Below are 23226 nucleotides of genomic sequence, written 5' to 3' on the forward strand. Positions count from 1 at the left end.
CGACCTATCTTCTATGCGCAAATGGCTACCGTATTCAAAAATATGCTATTTTAACAAATTTTTTTTTTTTAATTAAACACTTTCTACAGATTTGTACCAAAGCGTTTTTTATGATAGTGATTTTAATCACTGCCAGATATCATCTATACTGGACCCAACTATGTCACGACCCCACTGTAACGCCACCCCACTGTGCTGGATCTTTTTTTTAAATTATCTTAATTATACTACTACTTGTTTTTTCAAGTCAAATTACAAATGCTTATTCGAATGTTAATAATTTTCATAGAAAAGAAATCACGTTTTGTTACTAGTAAATAACGGAATAAGTGTTTACCTATGTATTTTACATAATATGGACTAACATTTGATACCATTAGAAAATTGTAAAATAAAATAAAAATTCAATAAACTTCAAAATGCTGTATAAACGTAGCTACAGAATTAAAATAAGAGTTTTTGGTATCAAAATTTTTCTTTAAAACTTATCTATAAAATGACTACTTTCAAATCTTAAAAAAATTAATTTTCAAAGTATTTTTTGTTTATTTTTATTTGTCTATCAATTTTAATATTTGAAATAGATTGGTTAAAATATTTTTTTAATTTATCATGAATTATTTTAAAAATATTTGTTTTCAAACAGGACTTCCTGAATAAAAAAAAAATTATTTACTTAAGGATTAATAGACATTCTCTCACATTTCTTTAAATATGCTTTACTGTTTTTCATATTGAATATAACATAATTTTTATTGTGTCTGATTTAGTATAAAAATAGTAATAATGAAAAATGAATTGATTTCTCAAATATAATAGTTAGATCTTTAATTAATAATTTACTTACTATTAGGATGCCATATTTCAGTCACAAATTTCATTTTAGGTGGCCTTAATGGATATTCTTTTGGAAAATTTAAATGAGCTTTAAAAAATCCTCCTTCACTGTAAAACAAAATAAAAAATTTATGTTTCCCACATAATCTGCTAAGTCAAGTAAAAATGATTAAATTTAGCTGAGTAAGTTTTTGATAGATATTCTGCTATAATAAATTATTAAAGTATTGGAATTTAATTAGCACAAAGGATTGTATACAAATTATAAGGATTTTAATACATTAAAGATTTCCTATTTATTCAAAATATGTTTAGAAAAACAATTGTTGATTCATGACCATGAATATTAAGTTCAATGAACTCTAGTAAAAATATAAAGATATTTTTTATACAGATATAATTATTAACAATGTGAATTAAAAAATACAAGGAAACATTTATATCATGGAAAGAAGATTTTAAATATTGATATTATACACAAAAAAAAAATACATTTAAATATCTTAAAAAATAACTATAAAAATAATACTACCTCAATTAGCTTAATGAATTTTATTTAATATTTAATTACAAAAAAATTTTAAGGGTTATATGTGTTTGGTAAATATAATTATATATAATATAACAATTTATAAGAAAATATTATTTGTATATAATATAAAAAAATAATTTTAAAGACCTATTGGATTCAGTTTTTTTAATCATAGATAATTATTAATATAAACAATCAAGATGCAAAATGAAAAATATTTTTAAGTGATAAACTGATTTTATTAGTAAGAAATTAGCCAACATTTTTGTTATCATTAATAATCATTTGTATGCTGTAAAATCATACAGTAACTTTTAGAGACTTACTAACGAGATGATTTACAAATAAAAATTAACAAGGTATTTAAAATTAAGACTTACTACAAAGTATCTGGAGGTCCAATGATAAGAACTTCCCATTTATATATATCATTGTCATCTATAAGACCAGCTGAAAACCCTTCAACTGGGTTCTTGTGTAGTTCTAAACAAAGAAGTTAGTTTTAACACAGCTTTCATGTTATATAACTATTTATTGAAACATAAAAATATTTTAAAAATTGAGGTGTCCATATAAAAGTATTTATACAACAAAACACGTGTACGATATTAGATATAAGGTATACTTTAAAAATATAAAATTATCAGAGATACTGAAGCAAATGGTTAGCACATGACAGTCCAAAAAACTATGTTTCTAATGCAAGAAGTATAACATGTGCAATATCATGATAGACATTGTTTAAATATAGGTAAATAAGTAATTAAAATGGGTATATTAAATATTTAAAAAAGTACTTACCAGTCAGTTGTTTTTTTAATAATAGCGCAGACTGTAGTTCTGACATTAAAACTGATTTTGTGCACAATATTAGTGATAAATTGTAATATAAAACAACAGAAATTTACAATCGATTATTTCTTAAGATTTCTAGGCTATACAAATTTATTGTGTTACATAAAAACAAGAACTATTAAAAATATTAAGTGATAGAACTATATTTTGTTGAAAAATCTAACAGACAGCACACGGCTTACGACAGTGCGGCTTATTGGAAATAAATTATCGAAACGGGTCATTGTGAGCAAGCGCCAGTGTCATGGATACCAGTGTGACCATATGGTACGTACGTAACAGGTAACAACGTTTTCTTAGTCTACAACTACTTGCTTTAATACGAATAAAAAAAGCCGGTTTTAAAAGAACGGATTGTAAAAATATATTGCGTTACGTTTATTATACTTCACAGTTAAAGGCCTATAGTTTTTTTTAAATCTATCCCTTTATTATTATAATTTCTTTAAATTCACTTCAATTCAAATATTATTCAATACTGTGTTTTAATGAAAAAATATCTTATGAATCATCATCACTTATTAAATTATTGTATTAACAAGGACATTGGCCTCCTACATCTAATGTGAGTTGTACTACACCATTTACCATCTAATATTAAAAAAAATATTAGATGGTGAATATTTAGTATACATTAGGAAGAAATACATGTTAATTGATAAATTTTAATAGTATGTTAGAGTTAGAGAATATTAGTTAACTAAAAATAATAGTGCGACCTAGATTTTATTTTTTGCAAACTCAATATAGAATTTTTCTAATAAAAATAATAACATAATTCATTATGAATAACTTGTATTCTTCAAAATAATGGTTTTTGAAATCTTAGTTATTGATGTTTTTTTTTTATAAGAATTATACCCCATTAGGACCTACTAATAAAATATACATTTATATAAAAATTTATTAATTGTAATTTTTTATTCAGTGGCGCCAATTCACTTAATTCAGTAATTATTATGGGTCAAAAGAATTTAATAAACTTTTTTTAAACTATGTTAAACAAATTTTTATCGACATTATTTCTACTTAACTTGAGTTAATTATTTCCATTAAATTCGCTATTTTTGAATATTTTAATTATTTATTATTGTTAAATATTCTTTTTTTTAGTGGTGTTTTGTAGATACATGGCGTATATCCGCTATTTTTTTTTTAATTAACATATACTATAGAAAAGTAATACTTATTGGATATATTCATCGATACTATTGATGATTATATGTTAATAAATCAGCGCATAACTTCAAATAAAAGGTTTTTTTGTGAAAATGCCACTGCTTAATCCCTATTAATAAGATTTAACCATCGTGTCGCTGTATAACACCGAATTAATTATTGCCTTTTTGTATAAATATTATTTTTAATCTAAAAAATGATGTGTTAAGCATATGTGAAATTTTAAGGAGATTGTTAGAGAGCTAGCTTTCAAAATGTAAATGATGATTAATACCATAATATGAAAATATTTTTCGGACGAGGAAAAATATATTTAGTCCTTAATAATTTTATTTTAGTTGTCACTACATATTAAAGCGTACAAATATAGTCGTTTTTTTTTAACTTATAATTTGAATGATATAAAATAAAAATATATAGCTGTTTATCGAAAACATAAAAATTATATAAATTCAAACTACTTATATAAAATATAAGTTTCTGTCTTTTTGTTCATCACCTTTTTGGTAGCAGTATTATCGATAGGAGATGATACTTATCTCAAGCTACTTCTCCAGATCTTATATAATGTGCAGTATAATCCACCCCTGTTTTTTTACTGGAAAATTCAGCACCGAGTGTATGACTAAAGGTTCTATTATTTTGCACCATCGAATATTGATATAATAATATTTCCCCTTATATTTATGCATATGAAAACGAAGGAATACGTCCTCCAGAAATAAAACATTTTATTACATAGTGAAGACAAAATATTTTTCATTTGGCGGCGGTCGTGAAAACTCTTTTTAAGAAAATCTACCATTGAACAAAACACAATTACGCTAACAAAAGTTTGATTTCCTATTTTTACTGTGGAAGTGTAAATTCGCCTAAATTTGAATTTTTTATGTTAATGTATAATTATTCATAAATAAAAAATTGAAATACTTAAATAAACAGGAAGACCTAAAAAGAGATGGAGAGATGCTATTGAATGTGATACGAGGACAGCTGATGTAAGCGTAGATGATGTGTGAGATTATGTCAAGTAGAAGTTTAGGATAAGGATGGCCGACCCTAAGTAATTGGGAATAAGGCAAAGAATATTTAAATAAATGTCAACATAAAAACGTTCAATTAAAAAAAAAATAAATAAAAATTGAGAGAGAACCAGCTCCTTTTTAGACACTGAACATTAATGTTCGAAATAATAGTTATCTATCATTTCACAGAAAAATAGTATGCCTATTTTATTGATAAGATAAATATTTTTGGCTCCTGGAAAATCTCTAAAATTAACATATTAGATTTTGAAAAATAGTTACAGATATATAAAAAGTCAAAGAATGTTACAATTTATTACCTAAATAGGCTCAATAGTATTTTTACAACTCTGTATTAGAAAAACGATTATTTTTCAACATTTATAAAAAGTAATTTACAGTTTTTTTTTTAGTTTTTTGGAATATTTTACCCATGTGTTCGAGTAAGCTGTATTTATATGTTTGAATATTGCATATAATTAAGATTTAAGTTTTAATTCTAGACATTCGACTAAACTCTTTCTTTTCTCTCTTATGTGATACTTTTTTCTAACATAAATAAGTATGTTAGTAAAAATCTATGATTACTCAAGATAAAAAAATGAAAATGTTAAAAGTATCATACATTTTTTTGGCTCATTACATATAAATTTATAAAATGCATACAAATTTTATGTTGATAATCAAAAATAATATTAATTTCATATATACTATATTGGTATTGATTATTTATTTAAACCAAAGAATTTCCAACTTTTAAATACACAGTATGTACAGTAATGACACTTATAAAAAACAACAGTCATAAATTATAATATGTTGCATAATAACATATATTATACATAATACTTTGCATAATACTTCAATTATTTTGAAATGAATAAGGTAGTGGAATAGTTTAGCATAACATTTTGAGTATGAAAAAAATGAGAATCAGCAAAATAGAATGACTAGTGAAAAAAGGATAAGAGAAGGGGCATTCAAAATGTATGCCAAATTGATCATTTTCATCACAATACATGTTAAATAATAAACATTTGTCTAAATATTATGTGCTACGACGCTTCCAGTCATGTAATTTTCCATATGATCGATGACTTTGATAGTGAATTGATGAAGGTTGATAAGCAGCTTGATTAAGAGCAGCTGCTAACATACCATTTGTCAATATGTTACCCATGTACTGTTGTTGATTGTTTGCTTGTTTATCCTGTAAAATTAAATGTTAATGTTAACATAATCATAGAATTAAATCCAGGGGGAACTTAGTAAGCTTAGACTATCCAAAAATGTTGCCATTACAATTCCAAAATTAATAGTGTTATATGTATTTTACAAAAAAAAGAAATTAAAGCGAAGGTAAAAATTAATTTAACACCCAAAATGTTTTCATAAATTTACACCTATGAACATATTACTTCCATATTATATATAAACCTAAGTAACTAAACATACTCTATTTTGGTCAGATTTTGGGTTAGCTTCAGATATATGAAGAGACACTCCTTTAACAATGTGATCTTCATCACAGAGACTTTGAGCAACAGAAGCATCATTAAATGTCACAAAACCAAAAGCTCTAAATGGTTTTGGTATAAATACATCTGTAATTTCTCCATATTGAGAAAAGTATTTGCTTAAATCAGGTTCACTAATATCTTCAGTGAGACGACCAACAAATATCTTGTGAGGAACCTTAGAATAGAAGCCTTCCTAATAACCAACAAATCCAAATAATTATATTCAACATTTCGACAAAATCTTTAAAGAGGCAAATTGTATGTTATGATTAATTAGAAAATTAACATTTATAAAAAAATGTGAATGTATAAATAAATTTATAAAATATTTGTTTAATTAAACTAAAGTCAAATTATTAGTAAAAAATTAGTTCCTTACCTTGTAATTTTATTTATTAATAATTTCAGTAACTCTTTAGAAACGGATTTTTTTGATTATAGATAGATCATGAGTTAAATTATATTTTAAATGTTTAAATAAATACATTTGTAATGAACTAAAATTTACTACTTATTGACTTATGGAATATTTAATTATTTAATTTACTTTAGATGCTGGTATTTTTACTTCAACCCATCTGTTATTGACATAATGACGTTGACCAAGTGCTTTAGCTTGTGAGCTGTAGTCTTCATATCGAATAAAACCAAATCCTTTAGAATTTCCTGATGTATCACGTTTTATCTACAAATAATTAAATAAAATATATACATTAAATTTCAAGAAATTTATAATAATTTACCTGGACCATTACAAGTTTTCCAAACTGTCCAAAATACTCTCTCATTTGAGTTTCTGAGAGTTGATAAGGTAAACCCAAAACTATTAAATCAGTACAATTAATATTATGGAAGCCTTTAGAAGGCTTAGTATCAGTCTCTTCAAGTTTTCTTTTATCTCCTAAAAAGTAAAAATAGTGTATTTATCATATTTTAAATTTAAGTCATATATATTTAATTTATTAGAAAAAGTATAAATCCAAAACATAATTTCTTTTAATGAAGAACATATATTTACCTACCTTTTGGATGAACACAGTAAAACTTATGTCCAGTCCAGCTACCCTCAGGAGCATGAAATTTTCCATCAAACAGTCTCAATGCTCTATAAGGAGAATACGAATCTAACCGAAATTTAAGACCAGTGACTCCAGGAAAGTAAGCACTTAGAGTGGCTGTAGACAATGTGCCATCACTCTCTAGTGGAATCTCCATAAAATCTTCTCCTTCACATTCACAGACTGGTATGTATTTTTCTACATTTTCCATTGTACTTATATTGAAGAAATAAATCTCAATTAAGGATTTTAAAAATAGTTAATTAATATACTACTGTAGTAACATTTTAATTATTAACATGACACCATAATAAACAATTCAAATTTTGTTCATTTATATTTATGTAAGTAATACTCGATATATAAATAATATCAGTTTTATCAAATGTTCTTTTAAAATGGGATTAAGAATTGATAATATTTAAGGTTTTCAGCACTGTATCAGTTTTAACCTTAAAAAAACAAGTTAAATTCTAATATCGGTATTATATTGTAGGTAAAATAACAAGTCACTTTAATATAAAATATATATTCTTTTAAAGTTGTCTTTTTAATTAAATTTCATAACAATAAACTTGATCTTATTTACTAGCTTATAATTTTATTGTTTATAATGGTAAGTAGCTGACTAGTAATATATATGTTTCATATAATTTTAAGAGATTCATAGCTTTTTGTATGTGGAAAATTATTAATTATTTTTAATTTATTAAAATTATAATAGTATTCATTTAGGATAATTTTATTTGCGATTATAAGAAATTTTTATCTATTTTTATGTTTATTTTCGAATTAAATATTATTTAATTAATATTAAATATTAAATTAATACTTATAAATATTAGTAGTTATTGTTTTAATGTATAAATGATAATTTTTGAAATGTTTATCTAATTTTACATTTTTAAACATAAACACAGTTTTACTCACTGATAGTATAAATATAACTTATTATGTACAATGCACAAATGCAATATGTTTCTACTGAATAAAATTATCTAGAAAAGTAAATTTTTAAATATAGTCGAAGTATTTGGTAAATTATACCAGTGCAGTACTATTACTAGGAGTAGCGGGGTTAAAAGGGTGGCATTAAAATAGAGTTTAAGACCTTTTGGGAAAAATAAAAAGGTCATTGGTGGAGATACAATATGTAAATACGAGCACTGAACCAGTGCCTTCAATTTTCTTCAATTGATAATTTACCCTTATATATTTTTTATAACTTACAATTAATGACTTTAAACTGAAAAGTAGCTTGTGTTAGAGAAGATGGAATTAATTATAGAGTAATAGTAAAAAATTTCGATAATTTTTCATTGAGATATATGTTATTAATTGAGCAATAAATAAAGGTTTCTTAAATAATTTTTAATGTTTAATTTTAAACAAATATGTGTTAATCAAAATTTTAGGTTACTATTATGCTAAATAATTAAAAAAAAAAACAATTTTTATTTATAGTTTCGCAATCAATATGATAGTGATGTTACCGTTTGGAGTCCTCAGGGTAGATTACATCAAGTAGAATATGCTATGGAAGCTGTGAAATTAGGATCAGCCGTAGTTGCTTTAAAAAATAAAACACATGCTGCTATTATTGCTTTGAAAAGAGCACCAAATGAACTATCTGCTTACCAGAAAAAAATAATACCTGTTGATGATCACCTAGGCTTTTCTTTTTCTGGTCTATTGGCTGATGCTCGAATTCTAAGGTTAGTTTAAAAAGAAAAATTTTAGTTTAAAATATTTTGATAATAACTATAAAGAATTAATTATTGTTTAAAGTCAACTAAAAAAAATTGTGGTTAAAAAATTTTGTTTATGGGGCTATAAACTATTTCATAAGTCTAGATAATAGAAAATTTTTAACATGTTTTTGTTTGGTTTGGGTTTGTAAAATTAAAAAAATGTTTGCTTAGTGTTTTATTTAATCTCAATAATCAAGGATGGTAACATTTCTATAAACACAGAACACCACTATAGCCTTGAGAATGAACTCAGTTATTAGAGCAAAACATCTGTTTAAAACTAAAGATATAAATACATTTGAAAACATTAATAATAATATATCATATCATAAAAGGGTTAATACATTCATAACTATATGTTTATAAATATTATTATTATTAAATTATGTTATATTGTTTAAGCAAATTCATGAGATCTGAATGTGCTTCACACAAGTTTGCTCATGGTGACAATTTACCAGTGTCTAGATTGATGACAAAAGTTGGAAACAGAATGCAATTATGTACTCAAAGATACGATAAACGACCTTATGGTGTTGGTCTATTAGTTGCAGGCTATGATGTAAGTTTTTAATTTTAGTTTTAGTTATTATCGAGGTGGACATAATGCCCATGTATTCAGACCTGTTGGTCCATTGTGCGCACCTCATACCGAATTGTCTTCATTCGGTTTACCCACCTAAGTGTTATCACCAAAGTGTTAATACATTACCAAACATAAAGTCACCTCTAAAGATGACCAAGGAGTCTTGTCTTTCTGGCCAAATGTTGTAAGTTAATATTTTATATAAATATAGGTTGTCCCACCAGGTTTTGACATCTCTAATAAATTTTGCATTACTTTTTTAGCTTCGATTCGAAGCTGAGAAGGTATTAATTTTACTTTGATATGTTTTTTTATGTCTGTTACCACTTTTTCTCAGCTCTCACTGGACAAATTTCTTTCAAAAATACGTCAAAAGATCACAAATCGTATCTAGTTGGAGACATTACTTTTTAAATTTGAAAAAAATTCCCTCGTTACCCGAAAATGGGGGAAATCTCCAAAAAAATTACAAATTTAAAAATCTGTAAATTTTGTCATTTTTTTCACTTTTTTTTCTTAAAACTTCCATAACTTTTTCAAAAATCAACAAATCAACATAATTTTTTTTTATACTAAAACCTTAGATATTTACCTTTCATTTAATATCATTTTTTTGAAAATCTATCACTTAACCTGCTCATTGGGGGGATTTAAAATAGAAACTTTTTTATAAAAATTAACTTTTTCAACTTAATTTTTGAAAATGTTCCGGAAATACTGCGTCCTTTAAACATATATCAAATTAAAGCTTATTTTATGTACTACAAAATGAAAAAAAAAAATTTGTCCCGACAACCTATCTTTTATGCGCAAATGGCTACCGTATTCAAAAATACGCTATTTTAACAAATTTTTTTTTTTAAATTAAACACTTTCTACAGATTTGCATTGAAGCGCTTTTTATGATAGTGATCTTAATCACTGCCAGATATCATCTATACTAGACCCAACTATGCCACGACCCCACTGTGCTGGATCTTTTTTTTTTAAATAATTTTTCTAGTTTTGAATTACATTTAAAACATATTTTTTTATTATTTTTTTGAAACTTAAAAATAGCCATTTTTTAGCTTTTCTTACAAAAATGTTGTAGAGTTGATAACAAATTTTAGGATAAGTACTTATTGAGTTACAAATATTTTAATACTATGTATGTTTTAATGTTAGTGCACTGTTAAATAATTTCTATTTTTTTTTTTCATTTTTATTATTCATTTTGACTGTTTTTTTCTATTTTGTAATTAATTTTTTAAAAGATGATTTTTTTTTTGTAATTTATGATTTTTATTTTTATTTTAACAGGATAATGGTCCTCATATTTTTCAAACTTGTCCATCTGCAAACTACACTGATTGTAAAGCTATGGCTATTGGATCACGATCACAGAGTGCTCGTACATATTTAGAAAGGAATTTAGATGCATTTAAAGAATGCTCTCTGGAAGAATTACTAAAACATGGAATGAGAGCTTTGAGAGATACATTACCTAATGATATTAATTTAAATTCAAAGGTAATTAAGTTTTTAATCCTTATTTTTCTTGTAAACAACTAATTTATCAATGTTTATGTTTCAAATAGAATGTTTCTATTGCTGTCGTTGGTAAAGGTCAACAATTTGAAATTTATGATGAAGAAAAAACACAAACTAAGTTATCTCTAATTGAAGGGGAAGAAAGAAGAGCACCTGCTCCTTCAGCTGAATCAACTGGAAGTGGACCTCAGCCACCTCAAGATGGACCTGAAGGACCTCAGGATCCGATACCTGCTGTTGCTATGGAAACTGAGTGAAGAAATATTTTATAAAATATCATATGGCTTTTAAAATAACTTATTGAAAATATTATTTTTCACAAAAAAATTTGTTTGGATAAAGAAATTATAAACAATATACACAAATACATTGTAAACTTCACTTTATTATTTTCTTGTAATATTAATTATATTCTTTCGATCATTCACAGTATTTGTTCATACTATCAAAGTTTTTGTACTGTTTTTCTAAATTAAGAAATTATTTTTTAATTATTATAAAATGAATACTTAATTACATAAAACATAATGTTTGGTGTGGATATATATTTTATATTGACTATGTATGATAGAAAATATATTTTTTATTTTATTAATAAAAATTGGTAATAACAAATTAAAAACGGACTTAGGAACATGATAAGTCATAGTTAAATAATTCATAGTATTTTTATCAAGTTTAAAAGCATACATTGTTTTATTTTGTTAATATCAATAATTGAAAACCAAAAATATTTTTAATATACCCCATAATTACTATTAAAAAAATGTATTTATGTTGATGAGTTAAGTTGAAGAAAGTATAGATCAATTTATATTGTTAATGTACATATTATATCCTACAGTCATCTAAAAAAAAGATTTTTTATCATATTATTTAGCTTTTGAGATTGACATTTTATACTTTCAAGGCTACCTCAGAAATTTCTATTATTAAGAATTCAATTTCTTGTTTAAAAATATGTATTAAAACTTGAACAACTCAATGTCATGTCAATTGTTTTAAATTATTAATATATTTTCAACAGTAACTATTAATCAACAATAAAAAGTGACTATAATTTAATTATATACAGATTTATTATTCATATGTATTCAGATTAAACCAGAGTATCAAGTGTACGGTATGAATGATTTTCAATTTTACTTTGTTGTCTGTTATTATTTTCAATGAAACTCATTAAGTATTCATTTTCACTGTCTACAATAGCTGCTTCATACTGTAACTGTTCAATATAACCTAGTCTATTTCGTAAATTAATATCACTGTTATTTAATAGCTCAGAATTTTCATAGAACATTTGTTCAGCTTCTTTTATCTGAGTATCAACTCGTTGTAGTTCATTTAATAATTGTTCTTTATCCCGACATCTTTCAATATTTACAAATAATCTTATTAATCTTTCTTCGTGTTCACACAGCTTTTTATTAATCTTGACGATTTGCTCTAAATAAGTGATAGCTTCCAAAAAATCTGCTTCATCATTTTCAATACTGGCAGCCCCTTCTGCTATGCCACTATCCTTTTCTTCTTTATCATCGCCCATGTATGCTTCTAATAAATAATTTGTTCCCAGTACATTTGACCTAGTTTTATGTGTGTCGGTTTCAATTTTTTCAATTTTTTTGTCTCGATCTTGTAATTTTTTCAATTGAGTTCTAATTGTGTCGCTTTGTTCTAAAATAATTTTCAATAGTTCTTCTGCTGCTTGGGTATTACTTAATCGTTTAGGATGGACTGTTCTTGAAGCATATTTAACAACTTCCCTTCGTTTTTTTCTCTGTGCATAGCTAAGCTCAGATGTGTCATCCGATGCAAATCTGCTGCCGCCGACTTTTTGGAGACATAATTTTTGATTGAGTCCTAAACTTTGCCAAATTTTTAATATTTTTGCTCCAGGTTCAGCAATTATCATTTCTCCTGGATGAATACTACCTTCTTCCACTGTTACTACATATTTGCTATCATGTCCGGTTAAATTGGTAATTATGTCAGCACATGTTGTTCGTCGATCGGCATAATTTATCCATAGTTTTTTGTCATACAGCCATATAGGTATTCTCTCGCTTGTCATCTCCTAAAAATAAATATCAATTATTATTAATACGTGTACTCATTCATTTTAAATATAGAAGATATAATATATATTCTTCTATAGAAGAGGATAAGGCTCTTCAATTTTTTTACAGAGTATATATAAATAAAAAAATAGATGACATGAATGTCATTATATGTAATTATAGCTGTATAAATTTTAACGTAAATAGTATAATAATTCTGAAATAACGGTTTTGTATTACTGAGTATGTATTATACAAAAATTTGGTAAGTAATCGTTACTGTTAATTATATTACTTGAGTACTATACTCGCTTAGGTTTAATTAAATTTACACTAAAAGTTACAACGTTTTAATTATTATGGATTATAATATATTACAAAAGTGCCCACTAATTACGAAGTCTTGTATAAGTGGTTCTAGTTATTCACACCCGTGTAACGATCATCGCTTATTTATTGTTTAATAACCGAGTAACCAAACTCATTAGTTGCACGTTTAAGAATATAAAATTGTACTATATTTAACTCCCTTCTCTAAATTTTATTTTCATATAATTATATAAGTCGGGGTAAATGTGAACGAATGGTGTAATAATAAATTCATTGTGTTTCTTAAAATATTTGGTAGATATTATTTTAGCTTGAAAAGTTCTGGTATTTATATGTGTTGCTATCATATGAAATGTATGTTTGAAATAAAAAATTGCGCAATTATCTAAAAAGAATTCATTTACAATTACTCCACTTCACCATATGTAGTTTTTCTGAAATTTCGGATAGGCTAATTTTTAAGTTGAAGGAGCCTAAACCCCTAATTTGTGCCTATGGATATAGTTTCTTTTAAAAAATCATGTTTGGCATAATAAAATTTATCAATTAAACATATAGAGTAATTAACTCATTTTAGTAAGATAATTTTGGTTAGGATTGATTAAATTATTATACTTGTAATTATTTTTTTATGATATGATATGCAAATTCTACATATCAGCATTCAAACAGAATTATATAATTTTATCGAGTCTAAAGTGTTATTTGCTTGGCTGTCCATAGGGTCGGTTTAAGGAGGGGCTACAGGTGAGTGCCCATAGTCTTAAGGAGTTCGTTTTGAGTTTTACTGCTAAATTATATTTTAAACAAAAACGACTATTATTTTTTTGTTCGTCACTTTTTAAGAGCATGATATTTTTTTAAAACTGAGACGATCCTAGAGTACCAGTTCGGGGCTCATATAGTTCTTAATCTGACTCTGGCCAACCCAACCTAATCTATAGTTATTTCTTAAGGGGGGGGGGAAGGAAAGTAGTAAAATTCTCTTATTTTTGTCTATTACAACATTTTGGATAACATTGAAATTAATTTTATTGTGGCCAATATCGGTTCATGACCCTAATGGCTCCTTTAAATACACCACTATATGAAATAACTATTTTTCATAATTTTTTGTTTTGTATTTACGTAACAATTAAATAAAAATCGTAATTTTTTATAAAACTAAAATATTATGAATTCTAAAACTAATGATTTATAATTTTTAATTATGTTAATGCAGTGACGAATTTGAGTGAAGCGATAGGGCTAATCCCCCCTAGATATTTATTTTAATGTTTACAACTTTTTTGAGAATTCTAGATTTTTTAGGATCTACCTTATTATTATTAACATCATTATTCCCAGTATATTTCGCCATTGAGTTAATTAGCCTCGCTTAAATTACAAAACGTAATGAACACTAAGAGATTTTAATGTGATAGACACCTCGTGTTCAGTCCATAGAACTCTACTAATTGTCCTTATCTTTCTATTACTAGAACACTGATGACATAATTAAAAACAATAATAATGGTTGGTAATTATTCGTAACTACGTGGTAATTGTGTATTTAAATTTTTCAGCATGTGACCTTAACGGTTAGTTCTCACGACTGCTGTGACGAATGTAAATTTTTTACTTGAGTGTTCTTATAGAAACACCGTTAATATTATAATATTACATATTATACTGCTGTCCAAAGTGTTCATGTTCATCGATGAGATCTTATCAAAGCCGTATTAAAGTTTTGTTAAAAGTAATACATTGGGAAAATGTTTACTATCATTTCTAGATAAAATTAAAATGTAACTTCAACACAATTGTTTCATTCGTCAAAATAAATCTAATATCCTAATCTTCAATTAATAACATCAACAGGTTTTATTTTTATTGTTGAGTAAAAACTATTATTATTAAAATTATTTAATATTGGTCTTATATTAAAATCTATTTTACTTTGAAAAAGTAAATTTCCATGGTTCATTAAATCGAACAATATCCATACATAATATTATTTTGTTGTCATGACTCTTCCTTCATCATTATAAGTAGTGGTAGACACACAATTCATATCTTTGTCCCAAACATTCGAATGGGAAACGGAAAGAATAAAAGATTTATTGTATAATCCTTTAGTGATGGGGGTTTGTTATTTTATTTTTGTAATTTATCACTCTTGCCCTTTTTCGATTCGACGGCGCCGTGCCCATCAGCTAACACATTTGTATACAAAATTATAATATTATACCTGTTCTCACCGTTTCTATTATTTCTCATACCTAACGTCGATCTGAATATTGATCATACTTTAGAAACAGTACTTAAGTATAATATAAAATTAATACGGCTTTGTTATGTTTTTGATCTATAATTTCATCATCAAATTAAAACAATATTTAAATACTAATATACAGAGTGTTCAGTAAGTTAGGAAACAGTTAAATTGTTACAAACAATGAGTACAATAGAAATTCGTTTCCTTATTTACTGAACACTCTGTATATAATAATTAATTGGTTATGATCACTATTTATATTAGTAATATAGTAATCTTTCAAAATGTTTGTCTTACTAATTTAAATCATATTTTAAATATTGGTTTAAATATTTCATGTTATTTTTAATTATAAGTTTTACAGTTTCAATTTATTTTATTCTAATAGCATTATTAATTTTATATTAACGAATAAAATTTTATTGTTTTATACTATGTATGATATGCAACAATGTATGTATAGTTATTAAAATGTACTAAATTTAAATATAAATTCAAAGTTAATTTTGTTATTATAGTTAACTGTACTTTAATAAGATTTAGGCAAAAATAATTTATTAATATAGATTTTATAATTGGTTGTTTGATAAAATCTCTTATTTGAATCCATTTACAATGTAGTTATTTTATTAACGAATCAAAATAATTTTTTTGTTATAATATTTGTAACATAAGTAATCTAGAGTAGGTGTTGGATTGGTATCATTTGTAATATAATAAAAATAATAACGAGAGTAAAATGCGTAGACATCGTTTAAAAAATTCAATCTCGTTATTTCGAAAGTAGTTTCTAAAAGACTAACTAAAGGAACTCGTAAAATTATTATAAGCTAAGAATTAAAATTATAAGACAAATTAAATGTATTATTACATAGTATAACCTGGTGTAGGTGCGCACTTTTTTCTATTATTTATAATTTGTAATATAAACAATTCTTATTTTTTTAATCAAGATCAATTATTAAAAAATATACATTAATTATTAATAGAGAGATTAAATATCTATTTAACGAGTAATGATCTGAAATAAAATGAAAAATAAAGCGTACTCCTACTTCATTAATGAGGTAAGAATCCAGTAAGTTTTAACAAGGAAATAAATAAATAAATAACCTCTACTACTTTTATTTCATTGTAACAAATTAATTCGTGGCAACGCGTTGTAATAATTCATTAACTAAGAAGTATTTTAAATGTTCATATTTGAATGCTTTAATCACGACATGTACCAATATATTTTCAATTAGAAATTATTGTGAAAAATGGATCTATAAATGTCTTTTATCTAAGTCCGGACGTGTTCTCATAATAGAAACCAGTTTTGTAAATGTTTTATGGAAATACTATAAAAGAGCTTATTTGGCGTATAAAATAAGTTTAGCTAGAATAAAATATTAGGGAGGTGTTTTCGCCATAATATTTTTGTCCAATGTAATGGAGATTTTACACTTGCAGGGGAGGCGGCCAAACTACACTAGCATTTAGAAAGTAGAGATCTTAATTAGCAAGTGTTAGTTTACTACATACTATTCATAGAATTTTATAAATAAATACTTTTCTTCTAGTTAAGTACGAATTTTAAATTAGGCATATCTATTTTAGTGCCATGTTATATTATACGATAATTTAATTTTATAACCCTAATATTTTTAATTGATACATTAATAAAAAATAAATTATCTAAATAATTTATATTTGTGTCCGTTACAAGTATTTAATGGACAACACGATCAAATAATATTTTAATTAAATTCAAATCTAATTGGCCAATATGTGTAGTAGAGGGCTTGATATGTATAATTTACCAATTAAAATTATTATTAAATGTTTAACGATCTTTTTAATAATCTCTCCGATAAGTTTCAATAAAGAAATAGTGATTACAAAAATTTTTTCTATGAACTTTATAATTTTCATCATTTTGCCATATAAACGGTAATCTAATGGATATAAGAAACACATCTACGTGTATTTTATTGATTACATAGTTATTTTAATAGTACTTCCTATGAAAACGTTTGTTCAGGTCTATAACAGTTTTAGTATATGATTACAAATGAAACAACGTCGTACCTGCCTACTCATCTAGCGCCTATACAATAAACGTGTTCAATGTTTTATGACGCATTGGCCATTGTCAACACGTAATACAAAATTCCTTTTATAAGTGAACAAGTTAATCACAGTCGAAGCATTGACGGATCATCGTGTTTGGATACAACATAATTTAAGTAGGACATTTACATGCATACGCTCGACTTTCAGATGAATCATTGGGGAACAATGTTTTAATTTAATATTGAAGAATTTGCCAATAATAGGTATGCCATTTGCAATAGTGTTAAGGTATTTAGCTTTCACCAATTTACATGAAACTCTCCGACATCGCACAATGAAGAGCAACTCAAAATTTCCTAGAATTGTTATGGTAAATATTCTGAAAACAATTGAACGAAGCGTCGCCAAAAACGATTCGTCGACAACATTCTACTTTTTAGCGTACTCTTTCCACGACGGCGATTCTGTGTATTTCTTGGAAAATAAATTTATTACTCACGACGGATCACCACGTAATAATATGTTTTTACTGCTTTTTACATAATTGTCATCGCGACTCATAAAAACATTAATATGATAAGAGTATAAGATTGTAAAACAGACTACAAGAACATGCGACTTTTACGGCTCACTAAATTTTATAATTGCTGAAGTGTTATTAATTACATTGCTTATAGTTGGTCAAAACGGAATTGAAATTTACATTTACAACTCAATAAGTTATATCACATTAGTCTGCTTTTTAGAAATAATCTTGTGATCCGCACTGGAAATATTCCCGTGAACTTCCATCATCAATTTTATTACACCAGACAACGTTACCAAAAAAAAATTAATGCAACGTTAGTTACATATCATAGTTTATTACTTACATGCATTGCTCTTTCGATCTAAAAAGGTGCAATTAAGACTATTTTAATTACATTTAGTAAATCTTATTGTAGAAGATAAAACTTTTGTCTTACAGTATCGCGTGCTTTACTAAAATGTCATACTAATTGAAGAAAATCTATGAATTTATATGATACGTTTTCATCTAATATATTTGATAAAATATCTGATATTTGACATACTTACTTTTTCATTATAATTAATTAATGAAAATACATCTGGTGAGATTTAGCAATACATTTTTGATCAACTCCATTATTTCATCAATGATAAAGTTATGATATATTTTGAAGGAACTGTTCTTCCATAGAAATGTTTGGGCTTGTCTTATTTAATTATTATTTTGGCAATTTACTTTGTTTTTGAAAATTTAATTCATTATTCAAAGGTATTTTAGGACGATTAAAAAAAATGTAATCATAACATTTGTTTAATATGTCGTCACATTTCTTGTGAAGTTATCTTGTGGTCATATTCGTCTTTCATTTTGTCACACAGTAATTTTTCTGTTTATTCACTATTTTTATCACGTAGACGTTATTCGTATATTATGTACAATCTCATTATATTATTATTATGATCTGCACATCATCGTCACGGTTCGTCGCCGCATTTTGAATTCGTGTGGCAATTCCATCATGTGTTCCGCTACAGAAATAAGTGAATGAACGGAAGGAGTTGTGTAAAATATCCACTGCCTTCCGAGTATTAAAATAAATGTAGAGGCACTGTAGGTTTTTGAAAAAGGAATTGATTTTAGTCATTATTACTTAAATTAAAAAAAGCTATTTTTGATTTTAGAAAAAGCTTTGACCGACTTCTATTGTTATTTTTGGAAGTTTTTTTAGACCAAACCGACACAAGGGGAGTTCACTCGACTGGAAAGATATCTTGTGTTTTGTTCTTTGACGGTATTCATATGTCGAAACGAATGTGTTGTATAATGGTGTAAATTCGACTACCGTAGAACTCTATGGAGTTCTTGTGATGCACTTCGAGGGAGCGGAAACAATGACAGCTAATTATTATCGTTTTTGAAACGGTTTGTGTAGAGCAAGCTGTCTTAGGTACGTTTCTACAGGTGTACCGCTGTTGTGAAATACATAAGTTAGATATGAAATACACCTGCTTTTGCATGGGATATTAACCGTTGAATGAATTATTTTCTTTAGAGTAGCCATGGCGCAATTATTCACGTTAAATAGATACTTGTTTTATGGTAAATTCACAAATACGCACTTAACTGACAATTGAACTATATAAGTTTGATATAATTTGTTAATACGCTGTGTTCAATCGTTTAACAGTCGATAAACATTTTATCTACAGAGTTTTGGTTCTCGAGTTTAAAAATTAGATCTGATCGATTTATACACGCAAATTTAAACATTAGCAATTGAAAAATACTAGAGTTCGTTTTTTTTTTTTTGCAAAAGTTGAAGAGCAAATTGATCAATAATTTTTCAATTTATTTTTTTAAGAGTAACAGAAGTTTCCGTCCAGATGTTACTTAGTTCTAAGTGGGCCACAACAAGAAGTTTTGGCCATGATAATGCATGCACCATTTGCGTTTCATGTTATCAAAGTGACTCCTTTTGAACATGGAAAGTAGAAGCGTGCTATTTGCTTAAAAGTTGTTTTTTTAATACTAAATGATAGTCAAAATGAATTATTTTCTATGCCGTTTTCATTCACTTGATGTGGTTTACCGTTTTTCGACTATCTCATTTTTTAAAATGTAGATGGAATTATGTGAGATTAGATTTCTTTAGAATAAATTGATTTATGTTTTTTGTGTACAATTTGTGAAAAATAACTATGTGGTTCAACTAACGTCACTATAGGTGATGTGTTACTTGCATTTTAATACTTAAGCTTTTTATTACACAATTAGAGTTGTAAATCGCGTAACGTTAGTATAGGAGAAAAGTATAAATAGATTGTAAATATAGTAAGTACTACAATAAAAAATGAACAGAGAAATATACAGACATTTGTATATTTGCACACTTAAAATGTAATTCTGCCAACAGTCAACAATCAAAACTTTTAATAGATTTTTTCAAGTACATCCTAGTGAGTAAATAAAAGTTGAATAATCACCATATCGATTCAGAATGGTAATTTTAGAACTAGTTTGTCAATTTGTTATTATTACTCATTTTATTTACAGATTTTTTTATAAAATTGCCATCTCCTTTAATAGATTTATTCAGGTGTATTTTAATTTCTATTTATGAAGTTTCGTAACGTGTTATAAACGGTTTGCGTTTCTATTATCTTCTATTACACGCAAGAATTGTATTGTATATTAATAAAAAGTTGTAGATATTCAGTTAAATAAAAAGTAAAAATTGAAAAAAATTATTAAAATTTAAATAATTTAAAAATTCTTTTAATATTTAATAGATACTTTTATAATTATATATTAATAAAAATCACTACTAAAATGTATTAATTTATATTAATACATTTATATAAAATTATATTCGTTTTAATTATTAATTTCCTGGAGTTAATATACTCCAGGAAATTAATATTGTCTTGGGATTTTAATTCACTGGTATTTATCTTAAAAATTTGTTCTGGATTTTATGTCATAATCGAGTAATATTTAACTTGTTAAGTCAATTTTATGTAAGACTAGTGAATTTCTTTCATAATTATTCATATTTCAGACTACAACTCTGAATATTAGCCTTATTTCATTTAATCTAGTCTGTTTGGTGATTATCTTTTATGGCTTAAATGTGTCATCTAAAGGTTATCTTAAATCTAACTTTCAAAAATATATTACACAGTGATATGCATGAGAAATAATAACAATGAAGCATTAAAAAAGATCATTTAATAGAAAAGATTTTCGCGTTATTTTCTGTGTATGGAATACTCAATTTTTCATACAAATTTTTTACTACACAAATCATATAAACTGTCATAATTAAAATAATAATTTAATACGAAATAAGAGTGTTATTATTCCCACGTGTAATGGTGTCACTTAAAAAGTAACGGCGAGTAAAGAAAATAAATCGGTTCTTTTTTATTTTATTAATTAGTTTGTTTAATTGAATTTTGCCGGTCATAAAATTCAAGTCGAATTCGTGCACTTTCTATAAACCTGGCTCCAGTTCAAAATAACAATGTTTTCGCGAAACGTAATTTGGTCAATAATAATATCTTAGTTGCCAATATGATTTCTATGAACACTTTTTGATATTAATATCTATAGAATTGTACGCCTTGTCAATAAATCGTCCATATCCTTGAGACCTTTGATTCTATACTTTTTATCTGATTGTATACTTAATAATATGTTCTTTCCCAATGACCGTTATGGGAATATGTTGTAGAATTTTTACACCAAACACTATTGTGTTCAATCCTAATCATAATGACGACCGGCTCGTCCTTCGTCACTATGAAAAATTATACACGACCCGTTTTCTATTCATCGTGCAAGGTCAAAGTAAAATATCAATTTGAGCTCCTAGTATTCGTTCAATGGGTGTCGTAGGTGCCACATTTAACAAGAAAGATGATTTAAAAACATATTAAAGTATAAAATGTTTACCGGTTTTGACCAACAAGTGAAATTAAACTAATGCGTGTAACGTAACACATTGTATGATAGAACTTTGTAACGAATCACGGAATGTATGTATGACAACTGGTGTAGCTACTGGTCTATTAAAGTGTAATTGGTACTTGTTAACGATTGTTAATAAATTAGTTGGGTTATAATTTATAATACACGGTGTTCAAGCCCTATACCGATAAATTACATAATGAGATTGAACGAAATGGTTATTAGTTCACTGTACGACGTTTGTATCTTGTAAAAATAGAAAAAAATATAATTATTATTTTTCTTGGCAAACACTTCAATCTCATTGTAAGTCGCTGACAATACGTTCGGCTCATAAAGAAAATAAACCAAACTCACGAATGTTTGGAAATAATACAACGTATATGTTTTTATGTTCATTTATTACTCAGTTTTCTAATTCTTTAATTGATTGTTCGATAGTTATGAAGTTTGTCCAGAAATTAATTCATGTTTTCAAGTTCGTGGGTAATCATTAAACTTGAAATAAAATTGGATTAAAATTATGCATAAAGCCTGTTAACTTTTGTAAAAAAAAAAAAATTAATGAAAAATGTTTTATTTTGTTCGATAACTTTGTTAGTTAAGGCTAAGATTGAATAATTTTATAACGTTATTATTTGTCTACGAAAAAGAATTTCTTTGTTTTTTGCTATTAGTTCTATAGGTCAACGGTCGAATTTTGTTTTTTATTTGGCCTATACTATAATTATACATGTAAACTGTATGTATATAATATATACTGTATATTAGAAAAACGCGAGAGACTTCAACGGTGGAACAGAAAATAAATTAAAATATTCCACATCACAGGTACTTACTCGGAATTAATTTGTATAATCATTTTCCACTAGAAACTCACGATATTTGATCAATCGTTTTATTGTATTTACCACGTTTAACAAGTCGCGCACACTCGTACCTAAGGCGATAGTCGGTTGTTAGACGTCGACTGCGGTTTACACACTGAATAAGTCTCATTCAAAAAGCAACGACGAATAAAAAAACCTGAACTCCTAACCATACTCTCGTCCCATGTGCACACTACACTCGTAGTACTACATTGGTGCGTACACGATACCTCATTTACTCCCACTATCATATAATTACAAATACATACGTCAGAATTACGTCACTTTGTGAGACC

The 23226-nt window shown here is 26.2% G+C and overlaps 4 protein-coding genes across 4 annotated transcripts in view; 1 reads left to right on the forward strand and 3 right to left on the reverse strand.

Moving 5' to 3' along the window:
- LOC126903210 (ubiquitin-conjugating enzyme E2 G1) overlaps positions 1–2434 on the reverse strand; it is a 6241-nt gene extending 3807 nt beyond the window's left edge. The window contains exons 1-3 of the mRNA XM_050681281.1: positions 2171–2434; positions 1750–1852; positions 848–945 (exon numbers count right to left, since the gene is read on the reverse strand). Of these exons, the coding sequence (XP_050537238.1) occupies positions 848–945; positions 1750–1852; positions 2171–2216 (247 nt within the window). The 5' untranslated portion in view covers positions 2217–2434. The remainder of the gene's footprint in view (positions 1–847; positions 946–1749; positions 1853–2170) is intronic.
- Positions 2435–5121: 2687 nt separating this feature from the next.
- On the reverse strand, positions 5122–7377 carry LOC126903197 (TAR DNA-binding protein 43-like). The gene is made up of 5 exons (XM_050681253.1): positions 6971–7377; positions 6692–6849; positions 6496–6633; positions 5884–6141; positions 5122–5638 (listed from the first exon to the last, which is right to left on the reverse strand). The coding sequence occupies exons 1-5, from the start codon at positions 7215–7217 to the stop codon at positions 5477–5479; spliced, it is 963 nt and encodes a 320-aa protein (XP_050537210.1). The 5' UTR covers positions 7218–7377; the 3' UTR covers positions 5122–5476.
- Positions 7378–7466: 89 nt separating this feature from the next.
- LOC126903203 (proteasome subunit alpha type-1) lies at positions 7467–11265 on the forward strand. The gene is made up of 5 exons (XM_050681262.1): positions 7467–7622; positions 8471–8721; positions 9160–9319; positions 10646–10855; positions 10924–11265. Exons 1-5 carry the CDS (start codon positions 7620–7622, stop codon positions 11131–11133), a joined length of 834 nt encoding a protein of 277 aa, XP_050537219.1. The 5' UTR covers positions 7467–7619; the 3' UTR covers positions 11134–11265.
- LOC126903195 (ras association domain-containing protein 10-like) lies at positions 10285–23126 on the reverse strand. The gene is made up of 2 exons (XM_050681252.1): positions 22901–23126; positions 10285–12953 (listed from the first exon to the last, which is right to left on the reverse strand). The coding sequence occupies exon 2, from the start codon at positions 12948–12950 to the stop codon at positions 11976–11978; it is 975 nt and encodes a 324-aa protein (XP_050537209.1). The 5' UTR covers positions 12951–12953; positions 22901–23126; the 3' UTR covers positions 10285–11975.
- Between the last annotated feature and the right edge of the window lie 100 nt (positions 23127–23226).

Source organism: Daktulosphaira vitifoliae, unplaced genomic scaffold (genome assembly GCF_025091365.1).
Source record: "Daktulosphaira vitifoliae isolate Bord-2020 unplaced genomic scaffold, ASM2509136v1 Scaffold_3, whole genome shotgun sequence".
Lineage (NCBI taxonomy): Eukaryota > Metazoa > Arthropoda > Insecta > Hemiptera > Phylloxeridae > Daktulosphaira > Daktulosphaira vitifoliae.